The sequence below is a fragment of the Halichoerus grypus genome, chromosome 5 (genome assembly GCF_964656455.1).
Source record: "Halichoerus grypus chromosome 5, mHalGry1.hap1.1, whole genome shotgun sequence".
NCBI lineage: Eukaryota > Metazoa > Chordata > Mammalia > Carnivora > Phocidae > Halichoerus > Halichoerus grypus.
Window position 1 is genome coordinate 32,748,919 of NC_135716.1, and position 20,723 is coordinate 32,769,641.

Genomic DNA, 20,723 nt, shown 5'->3' on the forward strand with positions numbered 1-20,723 from the left:
GGTTGTTTTTTGTTTTTTCTTTATGTCAGCTGGTACAAAATTTATTAACTATTGGATTTTCTATTGTTAATAAACTTTTTATCTTTTGAAATATCATTTCCTGGAAAAAAAAAATCTCAAAGGGGACAAATCGGTAGGGGATAGAGGCAAAGCCTAAATGTACCTCCCAAAAGGTATATCTTAAAATTTAACATTTACCCATTATACACTAAGCACTGTACTACAGAGTTAAATGTGATATAGGGGAAACAGTCTTGAATTTGGAATGAGAAAAATGGTTTCAAACCATTTATTTGCTATATCGTTATGGGTAATTTGACCAGAGTCTCATTTTCTTATTTATAAAATGTGGATAATAATGTTTATCTCACAACGTTGTTAGGGATTAAAAAGAGACAACCTATGTCAATGGGACAGCATAGCGCATTGTAGGTCTTCAATGAATAGCCAGGAGAGTGCATGGAAAGGCCAATGATAGATCAGGAAGGGAGATAAGACGTGTAGACAAACACTTTAAAAAACACACGGCGGAAGGTCAGGTGTGCCGGTGTCACTACAAAAGTATTTAGAAAGTGCTACGGAGTGCTAAAGGAAGGAGGAGTCGCACTTGCCGAGATCGGGGGAAGGTGCTTAGGGAAATTAGGAAGTGCAGAAAGACGTCCCCCCGCCTCCTCCAGCCGCGCACGCAGGCCGATTTCCCACAGCCCCTCCGCTCCCCGCCCGCCCCCGGGATGTCAAACTCTCCCGCGGCTTCCACGCCAGAATGGAAGAGCACCGCACTCTAGTCTTTCTGGACTCATGCCTGCCAGGCACCTTGAGCGTGGGTGCCCAGCACCAGAATCTCGGCACGCGTGCACACTGGCCCGGCCGACTACGGCAGCACTAACTGGCACCCACCCACCCCCAGCTCCGTGCCGATTTTAGGCGGAGGCACGCAGGGGTAAGGGAGAGGATCTCCCAAGTTCCTAGCCTCCGTTCACCCACTCTCCCCGCAAGCACAGCCACCCTCAGCCTCCCAACTTGTCCTCACACCACCCGCAGGGGTAACAAGGAGGCCTCGGACTGCAGCGGAGCTCCGCTGCGGGGCCCCGCGCCCCAGCTCTCGGGAACCTCGCTGCCGGCGTTCGCGTGCTCGCTCATCGATTGGCACTGCCTTACTCTTAGGGCTCCAGTCGCGGGGAAACCGGCCCCAAGACTGGGAAAGTCCGGCGGAGCGCGGGGCGGGAACCAAGGCAGGCGGGCCAGGTGATTGCCGAGCGCACGGATGAGCGCGGGTCCCGGCTCGCGCTCCGTCTGGCGGGTGGCGGCGCCGGCTAGCCTGTGCGGTGCGAGGCCGGAGTCGCGCTTCCGCCGCCCCCTCGCCTCGCGCCCGCGTGCGCTCAACCTGCCCCTGCCGCCGGGAAAGCCGTCCCGCGTAGGGCTCTCGCGCCGCCCGGGGTGGGAGCTGGCACGCTGCTGAGGGTGGGCCAGAGGGAGGGAGCGCGGGCGGGCGGGCGGCGGCGGCGGCGGCCCCTCCCCTCCCGCCGCCGCGGAGCGCGCAGGGAGCAGCCGGGGGCTCGGTGGCGGCGGCGTCTGGCCCCAGCTCCTCCTCCTCCTCCATCTCCTCCTCGCTCACTCCATCTGCCGTGGTTATGGCCAGTCGTTGGAGCACAAAAGAGTCTCCGCGGTGGAGGTCTGCGTTGGTCTTGCTTTTCCTCGCCGGAGTGTACGGTGAGTGTCCGCGTCCCTGCGCCCCGCTGACCGAACAAAGCTGGGGCGACCCTGGGCCCCGAGGCCTCCAGGACAGGGGTTCCCCGCGAGAACCGGGGAGAGACCCCCGCCGCCGGCGGGACAAAGACCCGGCGAGGGGTGGATGCCCCGAGAGGTGTCCACACACGAAGATGCTTTCGTCCACTCACCACCTCCAGACCCTTGGGGTTGTCTGAGAGGGGTTTGGGCGTCCCGGCCGGAGGGAGTCCCGGTGGAGCGAGCGGGTGGCGGGCGGACTTACCGACCTGGGCTGGAGGGCCCCTTGCACAATCCACACACACAAAGATGTATGACTGTGTGAGAAGGAAGAGGAGGTCGCCCTCGCCGCTGTCGGGACGGTCCTGCCACCCCCGACCCTTCCGGGGTCAGGAAGTTCTCTCCCCAGTGAAATTCCCACCGTTCCAATCCCCCATCTTCCCCATCCCTGAAAAGGCAGCCCGCTGCTCTCTTCCCACTCCTGCACCTCGGAGGCCGAGGCTCTGTCGATCCCGGGCGTGCTGGATCCTGTCCCTTCCCCAGAAGCAGCACGCGGGAGAAGGCCAGAAAATAGTTTCCAGCCCCACCTCAGTCTCTCCCTTAGGGCGTAGATGTCTGCCCTGACTCCTAGTTCATTTGTCATTTCATCCATCACTGGCCGCTAGTGTTGTCACTGTTGCTTCATTCCAGCCTGTGGATTGCGTTGCATATACTCCTTTGAGGTTAAGAGACGGCTGAAGCCTGTGTGTGAGGACTGAGCTTTATATTATTACATCAGGGTCTGAACTAGAGCTAAATGGAATTAATTAGAGCATTCATTGCTTGAGACTTGAGTTCCACTTCTGACTTAACCGTTCTTAGTTTATCAGTGAAACGCATTGAAAAGGTGTTTCAATGAACACAGTTAAGCTTTACTTTTTAGAATGGTGTTTTGATATCTTCAGAAGGAAATAATTTGAAGTTTACCGTTCTTTGGAGATTTCACTTAGAAAACGTCTAAGTCATTTGCCACAAACACTCATTCCACTAATGGTGTGGTGATGGAGTTAGTCAACACGTCATTCACCAGCAAGTATTACCTCTTTTGAAAGCATTTATCTGTGGAATTGAATGATGATAACTTTAAAAACCTGAGAAATTACAGTAAATGAATTTAATGAACATAAATTAATATTTACTGACAACCAAAAAATAGTTTTTCAGTATGATTCAAAATGTATTACTTGCTGCCTGACCTGATTAACCTATTATTATTTTTGTTTGTTTGGGCTGGAGAAAGGTTTGGTCCACATTCGATGTGATCATTGCCAATGGTATGCTTGTGTGTGATCAGGAAACCTTGTTCATGACTTTTGAGTGTTAGTTGCATCAAGTCCCTGTGATCCCTACTTGCCTGATGACTTGTGGACTTGGGTCTACACCAGAGATCAATAAGCTATTATGTTGTTTATTCTAGCCTGAAGGTGGGTATAGTTCTGCTCTAGGTTTGGTGTAACGGCCCAGAAGAGAGAAGAAAGCAAGAAGGCATCTTTAATCTAGGGTGATTAGAAGTGTCCTGCTTTGTCCTCTGCTCTAGTCAAAATTGAATCTTAGTGATGTCTGATCAGAATGGATAAATAAATGAGCTCTTTAAGCTCTTTCATTAAAACCCGTGTCATTATTGTTTGAACTAAAAGTCTTTTTGCCTCCAGGGATAAGAGGCTGTGAACCCCGTAATTTGTCTTTGTACATTTTTTTGTACTTGCACAAAACGACTTTCTGATAGGTGCTTATCAAAGATTTATCTTTTTGGAATTTGTGTTCAGTGAGGAATTGTTAGTAGGCAAAGAATGAAACTTCTTTTCCAACAATGGGGGACCATGTTATAAAACTAGCAAGTAATTGTGCCAGGGTTGATGTCTCAAGCACAGCAAGTTTCAAAGTATAAGAAAAAAGGAGGTAGTGAGCCAGGCAGAACATTAAACTATGTGAGCAGAGATTAAAGGTACCCTTCACCCTGCAACTGGAGAAATTCTCTTTATAGCTGCACTTTTGTCCTCTTCTGTCTCTGCAGCCAAATGTGGGTTTATATGAGAGAGAAAAGAAAAAGCTATAACAATAATATGGGGGATGTGCTTCTATAACAGCAGTGGGGTTTGTTTTACTTGAATATGCCCTAGTTGTGAGGAGTAATGGATGCATCCTGAGAAATATCCACCACCTTGGACCTTTAGGACAGATATTAACTGTAATTTATGAAACTGTCCCTTATGCACCAAAAAGTGTTTTGGTTTTTTTAAGTGGCTTCCCAAAAATAATTAGAAATCATTGTTAAAACAACTGAGTACTCAGGGGCACCTGGGTGGGTCAGTCATTAAGCTTCAGACTCTTGATTTCAGCTCAGGTTATGATCTCAGGGTCAGGGGATCAAGCCCCACATTGGGCTCTGTGCTTAGGGCAGTCTGCTTGTTCCTCTTCCTCTGCTGCCCCCCCCCCCCCACATTTGGGCATGTGTGTGCATGCGCGCGCTCTCTCTCTCTCTCTCTCTCTCTTTCTCAAATAAATAAAACTAAGAAACAATAACTGAGTGTTCATAGTAACACTTAACATAGACTCAGTGAAAAAACGCAGGTTGGCCAATATTTAGGCAGTTCCGATACTAACTCTTCACAGAATGACTCTTAATCCATTAATGGCAATATTAAATGGCTCCAAGTGTGTCTTGAATCTTTGAAACATTTCAAAGATTCTGTTTATTTTAGTGTGTATTCTCTTCACATGGCGATTTTAGAGGTCTTTGTACGTGACTGTTAAATGTGACCATTTTAGTGGAATAGTGTGACTGTTACACTTCCACATTACTTTTCTGAATGTCAGAGCTTTATTTGAAACACTAAATTGTGATATGAAATATCATTAATATTTTCTAGAAGGGGTTGTTCGAGAACCAATAATTATCTTTCAAGAGCTGCTGTATCTTAGCTGCTGTAACTTAACTATTGAATGTGCCTAAGAGTTAGTAGAAAGTAAAAGTTGACCTCTGCCTTTGGAAGTTTGAAGAGATAAAAACATTAGTGGGAGCAACTGTGAGCTTTGCTGGGCATTGTTGTAGGCCTACTGTAAGAGAAGGTGCTTCTTCAGATCTCACATAGGGATGTCTGGCTTTTGCAAGGGCATGGAGATTTCCAAAACTGTCTCCTAGTCAACGAAGGTGTTGGTTGGCTCATCTCCCAACCCATAATTTGGTAATCATTAACAGTTCCATTGCTTTATCCTTTTCCACTTCTGTTTGTCTCCCAGATCGTTGCTTTCTAACTTTTTTTTTTTTTTTTTACTGAAACCCACCCTTAAAATACATTTTATGTTACTCCCAGTATACAGAACAAAACAAAGATTATGAAATAATACTCTTACTACCTGTGATGCACTCCAACATTTTATATTCTATTTATCCCTCCTTCTCTCACCCTTCCTTTCTTCATTTGCTGGTTGGACTCATTAATTTTGGACCCACTAATAGATTGCAGTTCTTAGTTTGAAAAACACAGCCCCAGATGAGACCTTAAAATGTAATTTGAAATGTTTGTGGTATTTGTATATCATTTTACAATAGCCTTGGAGAATTGCAGATGGTTAGTTTCTGGCCACTTGCTGCCAGAGCATTTGATAGCAGTAAGAACTCTTCCTGGCATAACTGACTGGCCTGTGATAAAATTCTTCTTTAAGCTGGTATTCAGCTAATTATAGTCAAAAGTCTGTGCTATGCACAGTACTGTTCCAGAGGTTGTGGTAACATAAAATACTCCTTTTATTCTTGCATTTTATATCTAATGGGTAAGTCTTTTCCCATGAATTTTTATGGAACATTCAGCAGCATTTTATAAATTTCCAGTTTAAGGAGAGACTAGAAGTTCCAATTTTAGAAAGGTTGTAGAAGTAACTGGAACATGAGAAAAAAATCTAAACCAGATTCCAATTACTTCTAAAAAAGTCAAGCTTGATTACATAAAATATGTTGAATAAAACTGAATTAATTGCTTAACATAAACCCTTCCTTGGGTTTAGAATCTAAATTATATCCATATCCTGGGGACAATATGAAGGTCCATAGCACATTCTATAAAATTCTAAGCAGTTATCAGGCAGAAAGTATTAAATGACCACTTTCAGAGGGCTAGCTATGTTCTAGGAAGAATATGGAGGAGATTTGAATGATGTATGGTAAATGATTTAGAAGGTTCCTAGAAAGCAAAATCTCTGACAAAAACATAAAAGTGATGTCAGGCTGAAAAGTGAGCAGCAGCAGTTAAAGAGAATGGAAAGAAAAGACTGACTTTTGTGGTTAGACAATTTAAAGCTTATCAAGAAATTAAGGGAACAGTGAAACCTTTTTGTGTTTCTGATCTGAGGTGTTTTTGTAGTTGAGGTTTTTTCTTGGTTTTTTTCCCCTTATCTTTTATAAATGTTGTTACAGTTTAAAGAATGAAAGGTAAAAGGGGGGTAAATAAATATAGATGAGATTTATATAGATTTAAGCAAACAGAAAATGTTTTTATTTTAGAATGAGTTTTAGTCTTGTTCTTGCTGCAAGTCTTTATAGGGAAATGAAGGTTGTTCTAAATTTGGGAATTGAAGTTGAGTTAATGGCCTCTAATTTCTAAGGTTACCTTTCCTTCCAGTTTCTTCTCTTTTTCTCCTCCCCCACCCCCACCGTTTTTTGGGGAGGAGTGAGTGATAGATGTACACTACTTATTCTCATTTTCTAAAGCATATTATTAGATCCTATAAATACAAGTTACAATCTATCCGTTCAGATGCACATCATCAGTCTTTTTAACTATATGCAACAGTAGGTGTATATATAGACCTATCTCTATATATTTTAGTTTCAATACTGAATTACCCTAAGGAATTCTCACTGTCTAAGCTATAGAAGTAAGGGAAAGAAACTAACATTTATTAAATTAAGTTTGTACCATTTATTAAATAAAGTTCAGATACTGTGCTTGGTCTTTATTCATTGCCAGTTCATCTTTAGTAGGTCTCATTTGGCAATCCTATAAGGTATTTGTCCCTTTTCTATAGAAGAAAAAAATTGAAGCTCAGAAGGGTTGTGACTTATCTAAGATCAAACCACTAGGAAATAGTAGAGCCAGGATTGCAACATAATCCTCTCTTTGCTCATTCATTCAGTTGGCAAATGTTCATTGAGCACTTGCTTTTATCTGGCACTGTGTGAGTTTCTGCCCTCATAAGGTTGACAGTCTAGTGAGTAAGTTATAATAGGAAACTGATAAGAGGCAGAGATCGTGAATAACAGACGCAGGGTAATGAGAAGACTTCTTTGTAGAGTCATTTGTAAGACCTAAAGGATGGCTAACCATATTATGATTGGGAAAAGAGAGCCTTGCCCTTGGGCACCACATGTGAAAGACCCAGAATCAGGAAAGTGTTGGTAAATTAATAAAACCAGTGTAGCTGGAGCACAACGGTCATGCGGGAGAGTGGTGAGGTGAGCTTAGAACCTTAGGCAGGAACTCAGGGCTTTGGAAACCATGGTAAAGAGTTTGAATTTATTTGAGTGTAGTTATAAAAGAAGCCTAAGTGCACATAATGTGATTTATGGTTTGAAAACAGTAACTTTTGTCTACTGTGTGGAGAATTGTTGTGAAGTAGACAAGAGTAGACATGGGATGATCAGGTTTTGGCTGTGATCCAGGTGAGAGACACAGGACCTTGGACCAAGGTAGTAATAGTGCAGATAGAAGAGTATGGATTGCCTTTTTGATCAGAAAGAAAGGGATGCTTCCTCTCTTGTCACAACAGGGAAGGAAGAAAATATTGGTGCCAGTGTACTTGGGTCTGTTAAAAGTTTCAGGGTGGGAAGATGGAGATTTCCTGAAGTAATATGACATGGGATCAGGTGAGAGTGATGAGGAGGGAGGAGAGGTTTAGGGTGATTTGCTTCTATAATTCAGTAGAGGAGTTTAGACCCTAGGAATTTAAGTTTCTGTTATTTAAGCTAGAAAAGGGAAGGCTAAGAACACTCAATGCAAGAAGGGATACTGTGGTGAACAGCTGTACAACACAGGACAAGGAAGAATGAGGATTTCAGTTATAAGGGGAGAGGCTTAACACGTGTCCTGTGGAGAACTCAGTTCTAAGGTCTGTCATTTTTGTCCATGAAATAAGTATAGAACATAACTTTCTACAGTGTTTTAAGAGTATTTCAGGCAAGAAGCAAAGGGTAGAAGAGAAGATTTAAGGACCTTTTTGCCGAAGTTAGATGCTTTATATTAAGTGGTCAATTAAAGTGCTTTATATCTTAGAAGAGGCAAGGATATATTGGTAGATTAGAAAGTTTCAGAACATTTTGGAAAAAGTAAGTGACCTTTTTACCTTTATTCCCCTGGATTGCATAGTTTATTTACAGAAGATACAACTTTAGAAGATCCCGAAACCTCAAAATAAATGAAGCTGACAGAATAGTTTTCTAGTTGACTCTTAAATATTTGATAACTCACTGCCCTACTAGGATCAGTTTAGTGAAGAAGCGAAATTGTTTTACACTCACATGCATACCACTGAATGAGAGTAACTTGATATCTACCTTTAATTCACTTATTTTCCATTTTTAGAGAAATGGGGAATGGTACTGATCTTTTAATATTGAATTGACTAAATGGAGCACGGTACCATATTTAGTAGTTGGGATTTACTTCTTAAACATGAGTAAGAAAGTAAGTCTTTTCTTATCTGACTTAATTTCATTGATTATTAAAGCGTTATTTAGGTTTTAGGTTAGTAAGTTGGAGAAGAGATGAATCTTTGTATCCGGTATATTCTGAAATAGAATTCAGTTTCTTGAATTAATGCCTGTTCTAGTGACACTAGAACCTTTTACCAAGACTTAGAATACAGAACACCTTTACCAAGAGGTGCCTTGCTTAAATCCTCAGAGTATTAGGGAGGTAAGTATAGCAGAAGCTGAATCTGAGAGCAGTGATTTTGCCTAAGGCTCACATCCCTCTACTGCTGTTCTCTTTGTATAGAGACCCGTCGTTGTTTTTGTCTACATTATTGTAACAGCTCCCAACTAATTTTCACTCTAGTCTTGTCCAGATTCAGTTATATACATAGCAGCAGCCAGAGTGGCTTTTCTAAAGTACAAATATAATTATGTAATTTCCTTGCTTAAAACCCAACACTAGTTCCCTGTTCCTAAAATATAGGCATAACTCACCAGGCCCCTTATGATCTGGCTAGTTTTTCCTTTCTTGTCTCTTGTTATTTCCCTTCACCACCCCCCTACCCTCCACCATTTCTGCTATACTAAACGCATTTCTCTTGTCTCCTGGCCTTTGCACGCTCTGCCTGGCTTTACCTTCCTTTTGTATCACTTTCTTCACTAGGCTAACTCCTGCCTGTCCTTCGGCCTTCCTTTAGATGTTATCTCCTTTGGGCAGTCTTCCTTAAAAGGTGCCCTTCTCAGGAGCATCTCAGACTTCTTATATACAATATTGATATTGGCCTGTTTTACTTCTATTTCCCCATGTAGCAGCACTGTCTAAGATACATAATGTGAGCCTCAAATGTAAGTCATGTACATAGTTTTAAATTTTCTAGTAGCCATATTAAAAAAAGAGAGAGGCAGGTGTCATTAATGTAAATAATTATTTAACTCAATATTGTATATCTAAAATACTATCATTTTGATATGTAATCAATAGAAAATAATTACTGAGATACTCTGCAATGTTTTTCATATTAAGTCTCCAAAATCCAGTGTAAATTTTATACCTATAGCCCATCTTAATTAGACTAACCACATTTCAAATGCTTAATAGCCACTGTGGAAAACAGTATCTATTAAAGTTGAATGTGAACATACCCTGTGATCTGGCAGTTCTACTCCAAGGTGTAAACTCAACAGAAGTGGGAACGTAATGTGTGCCAAAAGATATGTACAAGATTATTCGTAGCATCCTTATTCTTTATAGTCCCAGGTGAAAAACAGCCCCTCTGTCCATCCCCAGTAGAATGAATGGATGAATTGATTATGGTGTATTAGCATAAGGGAAAACCACAGCAGCATTCTTCAAACTTTTAGGTCTCAGGACGCCACAATTAAATTTAAAATGACAGTAAGAAAGCCATTATGTGTGACCATAAATCGCATACATTAAATAAAAATATGTAAAATCACAACCATATTTTCCCAAACAGGCAAAAATTAGTGAGAAGAGTGGCACTGCTATACATTTTTGCAAATTAATGTCTGGCTTAATAGAAGACAACTGATTTCTCATGTCTGTATCTGCAGTCAGTCTGTTGTGACATGTTTTGGTTGAAATATAGGAAGAAATCTTGCCTCACACAGATGTGTTATTGCAAAGGGAGAAGTATTTTAATAGCCTTTTCAGATAAATGTGAATATTCTTTGATGCTTCACCCGAACTTGACACGTAGTCATTTTTTTAAGTTTAGTTGCAACATGGAATCTGAAACCATATCCCAATGAACTTTATTCTGTTAAACTCTGAAAGGGTCTTGGTAATTCCCAGGAATCCACTGACCACATTTTGAGAATAACTTGCATATAAAGTAATGAAAAAGAACCAATTACTGGTACCTGTAGCATAGGTGGATTTCACATGTTGAACAAAAGAAGTCAGACACAAAATTACAAGATACTATATGGTTACAATCTAAGAAGTTAGAATGCAAGGTGAGTTGTTCCCTACTGGTGGGAAGCAGGAGAGGTTGTGATTGAGAGGATTGTTTACCAGGGTAGTTTTTGGGCTGCTGCTCCTATGCTATTTCTTGACCTAAGTGGTAGTTTACACAGATAATGGAGTTTTCTGGTGATTGCTCATTGAACTGTAAACTTTCAATTAGTGCAATTATGTATATATCTCAAAAGTTAAGTAATAAAATTTTTTAAAAATAGAACAGTGTTTGATAATAGTATCTATAGAAGGTTTTCTGATAATTTATATTCTCTCTAGTGTTTGGCTTTTTGTTTCGTTCTTTGATTTTTTTTTCCTTTGGGTTTGATAATTAAAAACAGTTTTAAAACTTTGTACTTCGGAAAATTCCAAACATACTCAAAAGTAGAAAAACTAGTGTAACTAACCTGATATGCCCAATATCCAGATTCAACAAATTATCATTAAATGGCCAGCCTTGTTTTATCTAGACTTGTACTCACTCCCTAAACACAAATGATTTTGAAGCAAATCCCAGACATCTAATTTATTCATATTTTACTATGTATCTTTAAGATGTGGGGACTTAAAAAAAAAAAACAGGTGTGCCTGGGTGGCTCAGATGGTTAAGCGTCTGCCTTCGGCTCAGGTCATGATCCCAGGGTCCTGGGATCGAGCCCCGCATCGGGCTCCCTGCTCTGCAGGAAGCCTGCTTCTCCCTCTCCCACTCCCCCTGCTTGTGTTCCCTCTCTCGCTGTGTCTCTCTCTGTTAAATAAATAAATAAAATCTTTAAAAAAAAAAAAAAACAACTCAATACCATTATCACACTTAAAACATTAACAATTCCTAGTTACCATCAAATATCCAGCTGTGTACATATGGCCCTAGTTGTCATATAAACATGAATTTTTAGACACTTGTTTGGATCAGAAGCCAGATAAGGTCTGTACTCTGCAGTTGTTGATATCTATTAAGTCTTTAATTTAATGGTTCCTTACCCCATCTTTCTTTTTATTTTTTTTAAGTGTGATATTTGCTATAGGTTTCTGTTATTTTTAATCAAATTAGAGATTTTCAATTCCTATATTAATAAGTTTTTGAAAATAGGTATTTAATTTTATCACATAAGTTTTTTCATTTCCAAGATGATCATAAGGCGTTTATGAGGGCCAGAGGTATGCAAGTGAAACATACCTAGCATAATGCCACATAATACCTGAATTCCTTTCTCCATGAATGGAGTAAGTTATATTCATGTGATTCCTAATGTTGAACTATCTTTACATTTACGTAATAGGCCATAACAAGTTGGTAATGATGTATTTTCTTTTAATCTGCTGGAATACGTTTAGTAATTTTTTTTTAGACTTTGTGTTCATAGTTATGAGATCAATACATAGTCCGTCCTAAATTTCTTCCTCCCTCCACTCCTTTTCTTTCTCCTGTAAACTAGCCTCCCCTCTCTTCCTGCCTGATTATCAGATCTAATCCCTAATCTGTTAATATTTTTAGATGTATTTGTAAACTTTTTTGTTTTTGTTGATTTCATTGGTTAGTGTAAAAGATTTTATTATGTTCTGATTATTTCACTTGGCAACCACTGATAAGCTTTATGTCACTAAAGACATTTCATATATGTGGAATCATACAATATGTGATCTTATATGCCTGGCTTCTTTCATCTAGTTTGTTTTCATGATTCATCCATGTTCTACCATGAATCAATACTTCATTCCTTTTTATAGTCAAATAGTATTTCATTGTATGGATAAACCACATTTTGTTTATCTACTCATCAGCTGACAAACATTTGGGTTGTTTCCACTTTTTATGAATAATGCAGCTATGACTGTGTACATGTTTTTGCATGGACATTTTTCAGTTCTCTTGAGTATATGCATAGAGTGGAATTGCTGGGTCTTTTGGTAATTCTACATTTACCTTTCTGAGGAAATGCTATACTGTTTTCCAAATGGCTGTACAATTTTACAGTCCTACCAACAATATGTAAGAGTTCCAGTTTCTCTGCATCTTCACCGATGCTTGTTATTGGCCATCTTTTTATTAGAGGCATCCCTGTAGGTATGAAGTGGTATCTTACTGTGGTTTCTTTGCATTTTTCTAATGAGTAGTGATGTTGAGATTTTTTTTCTCATTATTGACCATTTGTGAATGTCTGTTCAAATCCTTTGCCATTTCTTAATTGGTTGAATTATCTTTTTGTTGTTGAGTTGTAAGAGTTCTTTATATTTGTGGATATTAACCCCTTATCAGACATATGGGAGGATGATACATGAGAACGCACTATTCTGTTCTATTTTGTGCATGTTTGAAATTTTACAGAATAAAGTAAAAAAAAAGGAGGTGTTAAAATACTTCCCCAAATTAATTACATTAAAATTTGCATAGCCATTCTTAACAATTATTTTGATTTCTTAAGTTTTCTTCCCCCTTTCCCTTATCATTTTCTTTGTCCCATATTATTTTTCTTGAAGTCTTTAATTAGTTTGATTTTTTAAATTTTGCTAAAATACATTCTTGAATTGTATTCTCTCTCTCCCTAAGAAATATGTACTGGTTGTAAATATATATTTAGGTATACACAGCTGAAAATGTTTCTTTATTTTGTCTTCACACTTAAATAATGGTTTGGCGAGGGTGGGGGGAGGGCATTCCAGGTTTCAGTATTTTCTGTGCAGAATTCTATCCAGAATTACTTTATTATCTTGTAACTTTAAGTTGCCATTTTGATTCTCATTCCTTTGTTCCTTTGGAAGCTTGTAATAATTTCCTTTTGGAGTTTACAGTTTTCACCAATGTGTTTATATATGTATTTTCAGTCATTATTACTGTTTGGTATTTGGTAGTGATTTTATCTGAACATATCTAGATGTGTGTTGGGAAGATAGTTTTATGCGTATGTTGTATATGTTATGTATATGTATACATACGTATGTACGTGTATTTTAACTCCATTATCCTGTAAGTTCTCTACTTTTAGAACTCCTCTTAAGTGAATATGACATATCTTGGCCTTTTTTATTTCTTAGAGTTTTATATCCCTGTGTTTTTATTCTTGAATTTAAAGATTCTTCGGCTTAATCTTCTAAGTTATAATTGTCTACAATGTAATTGTCTATAATTTAGAATGGTTTGTGATTCTTCATATAGTTTTCTAAGTGGTAATTGTTGTACAAAATATAAAATATTTGTCTTTACAGATAATTTTCCTTTTTTGTAATGACAATTTTGGGGTTTTTTTCAGTTAGCTCTGGAACTGACGTGTCTTTCTCACCTCTCCTGCGAATTCTCTTACTCTCTACCTGCCCTTTCCCCTACTCACACCCCCACCTCTGAGATTATAATAAGAATTGTGGGTCCTTTCCTCAGAAAATAATCCACATAAGCACATTCACAGAGAATTTCGTATATGATATCGTGTTATTCCAGATCTCCTTAAAGTTCATTCATGACCCCTGATAGTGCCATTCTTGAACCAGCTGCATTGGTACTACCTGGAAACTTGTTAGAAATGCAGAATCTCAGGCCCTGCCCCCAGATACTGAATTAGAATCTCCATTTTAACAAGATTCACAGATGATTTCTTTCATATTCAAGTTTGAGAAGCACTGCTGTAAAAGATAAGAAACCTCTGTGAAGTTGTGGTATATGTGATCTATATTGACTGTTTCCCTTTTTAAAAAAATACTATATCTGACACAGCATCAGGGTCACTTTTTAAGAAGTCATATCTCGATCACCCAGATTGTGCATGGGTTATTAAAGTAGAAATATTTTTAAATATTTAAATATATACAATATAGTATCTGAATAGTAAGCTATGCTATATGGAATAGCAAGAGACAAAGTGAGACTGATTTATAGACTCATTTTTCTATCAGTAGCAAACATGTAGCAATTGCTATGTGCTGGGAAGTGTTCTAATCACTGTGTATCTGTGTATATATATGTGTATTCATGTATGCATATACACACACAGTCACTTTCTTCTCATAACAGCCTTATCAGCCTGGATACTATTATACTATCATTTGATAGATAAGGAACCTGAGACACAGAGAAGCTGTGTATTTTAGCCAAGTTCACATATCAGTAAGTGGAAGAGCTAGGATTTGAACCCAGATAGTTTGGCTCTATAATCCATGCTCTTAACCATCATGCTCTACTGCTTCTTTGTAGTTTTATTTAACAGACCTCCCTAAACTCAATGTTGCTTATAGGCAAACTGATTAACTTATGATACATTTGCTCTTTTAAATTCATTACTGGAACTCATCTGCTTGCGGTGCTGATAGATGAGCCACAGATACCAGATCGTTAGTGTTTTCTGAATTAATTTTGGTTTGCTATTAATTGAGATTTCTAAATGGCAAGATGCTGGATTATTAGATTTTATGCCACCTACCCTCAAAGTTTGTTATGAGCCTATTAAATAACTTAAGCAAATACTTTCTACATAAAATGTTCATTTTCTTCCTTCCTCAGTAGATGGACCAAAGAGAGCTTATAGAAATGGTAATTGGATGGCTAATAAAATTAGAAACAAAAATTAATTTTACAAAGAAATCTCAAGTAAATATCACATACTAATTTAGTAAATATGTAAAAATCAACTTTTGTTAAGTGTTCAAAATGTTCAATAGAGACAGAAAAATCAACATGTAGTTAGGGTGCAATGAAACGAGCATTCGTACCTGACTAGTAGAAATGGTAGTCCTTGGCTGATGGATTTATTGGTATTACTTGACATAGATTTTGGGCATTTTTCCATATCACTTTTCCTCATAAACTGTTTCCATAATGTTGAACATTAGATCATCTGCAGTTTTGTTCACATTTATAAATACTGTAATAGACATGCTTTTATAATATTTATCTTAATTTTTTATTATTTTCCTTGTGGTTAAGTCATAAAAGTAGAATACTGGGTCAAAGGTTGGAGTATTTTCAAATCTGTCAAAAATAAAAATAATACCCAGTTTTATTGAGTGCTTACCAATATGCCAGTTATTGCTTTAAATGCTACATATATATTATATGCTATATATATATTATTGAATATATATATATATATCTTATTTTTCTGTGTGAATTATGTTTCAAAGTAAGCAAATAACATTTGTTGAGAAAAATCATTGCAGAATTTCAGGTAATGAATGTATAAAGAATATTCAGGCTATAATCATTAGTAAATGAAACTATTAGACAAACGGTTATATGGGAACTTTACAGTGGAGGAATCAGGTTGCCCTATCTATACCTATTGATTAATCTCAGTCTCATGAAAACTAGGGCAAGCAGTTAGTGTGTGCGTCCTAATGTGATACCTATAAAGCATACAGCACAAGCTCTGAAGTATTCCAGCCAAAAATGTTGAACCTGCGTCAAATCAGCCTTCTACAGCAGAAGTCGGGAACCATGGCCTTCGAGCTAAAACCAGCCTGCCTGTTTTTTGTTTTGTCTTGTTTTGTATTTTCATAATGTTCAAATACAACCAGTCTGGTGCATTTAGTTATTGTGTATGGCTGCTTTCATGCCACAGTGTCAGAGTTGAGTAGTTGCAACAGAGACTGTGTGACCCACAAAGCCTAAAATATTTACTATCTGGCCCTTTTACAGAAAAAGTTTGCCAATCCTTGAGCTAGATGAGCAAAGTTAAGTGACACCAAAAGGAAGTGACACCACAGAACAGCAGCCTCTTAAAGGACAACTGATCTAGTTTCTGAAACCAGTCTGCTGCGGAAAATAAGAGAGTATCACTCTAGATTAAGAGAGACTTAAACACACCAAATGAAACAGTGAGGCTTTGGGTCCTGCTTCAACTGTAAAAAGACATTTGTGAAACAATCAGGAAAATCTGATTACGGCCTGGCTAGATGAAATGATACCAAGAATTATTAATTTTGTTAAAGTAATAGCATTGAAGTTGGGTGAGCGAATATCTGTCTATATTTTTAGAGATGCATACTGAAGATGCATATAGAGGTGAAATGATATGTGGCATGTATTTTAACATACTCCACACAAACATACAAAAGAAAATAAGTAGCAAAGGTAGAAAAGTCAAACTCAGGATTCTGATATCAAAGCTGATATACTTAGCATTGTATGCTAGCTATAGTAGAATTTAGTATTGCCTTCTCTGTTGCTTTTAACTATTACTGACTTATCTTTTTAGAATTCCCTCATCTCTTAGAGTCCTTGTCAATGTATGCACGTCCTTGGTCTTTTCCTGTTCCACTGTATTTAAACATCATTAACAGAGGAATATCTATCAAGGATGAATCTACATCTTCTGGTCTTAGTGGGAGAAGAGACTGGCATTCCATACATCATTCTGCTCCTTAGTAGCTATGAGATTTTAGTCCTGTCACTTAAACACTGAGGCTCAACTTCCTGGGCCATAAAATGGGAATATCAATTACCCCTGGGATTGTTTTAAAATTAAAACAAATTATTATCCAAAATATGACCCATTTATATTTTGGAAAATATAGTGGGGGAGTTAAATGCATAATCTTTATAATAAGACAGGCCTTGGTTTGGGTACAACTTCATAACTGTATCACCTTAAGCGAGTTATTTATTCTTTCTAAAATTTATTGTCTTCCTTTGTAAACTAGAGGTAATACCTCAAATATTTGTTCTGATGAATAAGTAAGTTAAAATTTGTGAAAGTCCATAGTATGGCCACTAATACATATAGGTAGATAAATATTTTTTCTCTTTGTTCACTTGGAGAAACATACCAATATATTAGAGATAGGTATGTGTATGCTGCATAATTTTTTATAGTTATGTGAAAAGGATAATCCTCAACTTCATGTATGATACTTCTATAGGGAAGTGCCACGTTGACAGAATAAACGGCAAGGCACTATATTAAGATTCTGTGAAAGAATAAGTTATGAGATGAGCTTTTGTAGAGTTAAGTAAAGAGCTAGCCATTTGCTCAAAGTAAAAAGAATTCTTTAAACATATTCATTAGATTGTTGAGCTATAAGCTTTTAAGAACCCGGGAGTCACTGATGATCAAAAACGTAAAAGCATCAAGCCTTTGGTTTGGTGTCTCCCCCAACCCCCCCCCTCCGCCCACCAACAAGTTACTAAAGCTAATGCAGAGTAGAGTCCCTTTCAATCTGAAGACTGAAGCTGCTCATGAGCTTTGAACAGTCATTTACCAAATATTTTACATATTGAAGGGCAGTGATAAGGAATAGCTGTCTAAAGAGTGAAAATGAGAAAAAGAAGGAGAGAAGAAAGAGAGATGGGAAGATTTTCTTTGCTCTTAAGACATTCAAAATTTGATGTGGAAGATGCACAGTTAACCCAAAACAAGATGATAAGGACACTGGTGGTAATGTGCTCATAACTCAGTACTGACATGACATACTGTGGGAACATCAGGAAGGATTTTTAACTCATCCTGCGATTGATAGAGATCTGTTTCCTGAGTTGAAGGAGTTAGGCGAGTAACTGGTATTGGTGCACTGTCCTGTTTCAGGGAGAGAGAACATCATGTTCAAAAATATCACAGTTTCAGAAACTGTACTTTGGCAGTATGTCAAAACCAGAATATATATGTATGAGGTAAAAGCAGACAAGGAGTAGTAAAAGTTAAGGGTCAAGAGATAGAGAAGAGCCAGATTACAGTGGGCCCTAGAGGCTCTTACTACATATAAGAAGGTGAACCAGGTACAGTTTTATAAGTTGAAGATTAATATCAGATATTCCTTTAAAAAAGGTCTCTAGTAGCATTGTGAAGAATGGATCAGAGAGCTGTGAGCCCAAAAGTAGGAAGCTGCAAGCTAAGTCATTTATTTATACATTCAGCAAATACAGTTGACCCTTGAATAATAAAGAGGTTAGGGATGCCGGCCCTCCCCCATGCACAGCCAAAAATTCATATATAACCTTTGACTCCCCAAAATATTAACCACTAATAGCCTATTGTTGACTGGAAGCCTTATTGATAACATAATTGATTAACATATTTTACATGTTATATGTATCATGTACTATATTCTTACAATCCAGTAAGCTGGAGAAAAGAAAATGTTATTAAGAAAATCATAAGGAAGAGAAAATACAGATAAAGTACTGTACTGTATTTATCACCCCCCCCCCCCCCCATCCATGTATAGGTGCACCTGGTGCAGTTCAGGAACCTTGAACTGCAACCTGTGTTGTTCAAGAGTCAATTGTATTTATCAAATATCTGCTGTGGATTAAGCACTCTTCTATGTTTCTGTCCTTGTGGAGCTTATTATTTAATGCAGTAAAACAGGAAAGAAATATCAGTAACATGAAGGAAGGAAATAGCAAGATTGGGAAGAATCAAGAAACTTAATATATAGTGCATGAGCAGAAGAAGGGGATGGTAAAGAAGAGATATGGAATGACTTCCAGGTTTTTATGTGGACAACTGGAAGATGCTGGTGTCATTCACCAAGGTAAAGAGTATAGGAAGAGGAGCAGACTGAGGGTAGATAAAAGGAATTCAGTTTCGGACATGAGTCTGAAATACCTAGGTAATATTAAGGTAATACTGAATTCCTCCTATTCAATAGGAAGTTAAAAGACAATTTTTAGCATGGAAATAATAATAGCAGCTCCTTTATAGGGTGATTATGAAGATTAAATGTACTGAAGCATGAAAATGGCTTAGACCATCATCTGACAAATAGTACTTCTCATATTAGTTGTTGCTGCTGTCATTATTTCAGGAGTATGGGCTTTGAGCTAGACAAATCTGCCTACATCCTGGCAATGCCATTTACTAGTTGTGTAGCCTTGTGCAATTCTCTTAGCCTCTTTAATTCTCAGTTTCTCTGCATGTGAAATGGGGATAGTATCTATTTTACGAGGATACTGCAAGGATTAGTAATAGTGTATAAAAAACACCAACCACAGTGACTGGCATAAAGTGAGTGCTCAGTGAATGTTGGGGAGGTGGTGAGTATCAGGTAGAAATTTGAGATTTATCAACATGAAGGACTTAAACCTTTAAACACATATGCTGAAAACAAGGAGTCTCTAGAAAGAGAGAGGATAATATGCCAAAAGACCTGAATGGTTGGCAAGGGAGGTGATTTACTGAGAGTACTGTTTGAGGAAGTTGTTTGGAGGCTTAAAAAGGAATAATGACAGACTCATGTAGTTTTTGAGGGAATTGAAGGTAGAGATAAGGCATTATTAAAAGATTATGCTCCCAACTTTGAGTATCCAGATGAGTTGAAACCATGAGTTTATAGTGACACAGTTCCTCATAGGTATGTGACTTTCTCCAACTACCAGAAAACTGGATTCAGAGTTCACATTTCTGAGGATAAAGTGTGTGATAGGTGGGTCATTGGTAATCCTTGCTTGAGTTTCAGAAGTGTGCTGGGGTAAAAACTAGATTGAGGAAGGGCTTGAGCAAACGATAGGTAAGGAAGCTCCATTAGTGAGTGTAAATTCTTCTTTCAAAAGTTTTGGCTGAGAAAGGAAAGACTAAGATAAGAAATGGGGATGTGCACAACAAGAAAAAGGTTTTCTTTTATGAATAAGGGAGACCTGAATACATATGTCATCAAGAGGAGACAAAGGAACCAGAAGAGAGGAAAGATCTGAAGGGAAGGGAAAGAGGGGGGCTAATGAATGACTCCAGGATCCAGAGTGATTTTAGACACTGTGTCCTCGACTCCTATGATGGAGCCTCTGATAAACTTGAGAATTATCTTCCTGCTCAATGAAGAACCATTCATAATGTCATGTTCTCTGGTCTTCGATATTACCAGAAGTAGAAGTGAAGTACTTACTGTCTCATCTTGCATAAATAATAAAGGTAAGAAAAAGACAAAAATGATGCAAAAAAAAAAAGAAAAAGAAAACATGGAGTTAATATCAAGAAAAACTTAAATTTATAAAAGATACTATGATTTTAACAATTTAGTAATTTCTTTTAAGCGTTGTCAAAAATACACTTTAAAGATCTTAAGTGGTTACTAATTTTTAAATTCTCCTTTTTTATATTTCTACCTCTAAAGGGCTATTTTCCTACAGTCTGACACATTAAAAATCATTTATCTTTGTTGTTATTATCATTGCCAACACTGTTTCTATTTGTTTGCTTTGGTCTGTGGGTAAATAACATAGTGTTATCTGTGAGTCAGCAAGAATAGGAAAGCTGCGGCCATACATTACTCTTCTCACTATTGAATCTCATGTATAAGAACGTTTTTGAAAGTGACCTGTTGCTATAGGAGAGGGTAATATATATGCTTTAGTATTTATATTAAATGATAGTT

The 20,723-nt window shown here is 38.2% G+C and overlaps 1 protein-coding gene across 2 annotated transcripts in view; it reads left to right on the forward strand.

Annotated features, from left to right (window-relative positions):
* The first annotated feature begins 1,293 nt into the window (after window positions 1–1,293).
* The window catches only part of LRP12 (LDL receptor related protein 12), a 71,077-nt gene continuing 51,647 nt past the window's right edge, over window positions 1,294–20,723 (forward strand). For both annotated transcript variants that reach the window (XM_036072597.2, XM_078072098.1), the window contains exon 1: window positions 1,294–1,710. In XM_036072597.2, coding sequence (XP_035928490.2) covers window positions 1,632–1,710 — 79 coding nt within the window. In that variant the 5' untranslated portion in view covers window positions 1,294–1,631. The remainder of the gene's footprint in view (window positions 1,711–20,723) is intronic.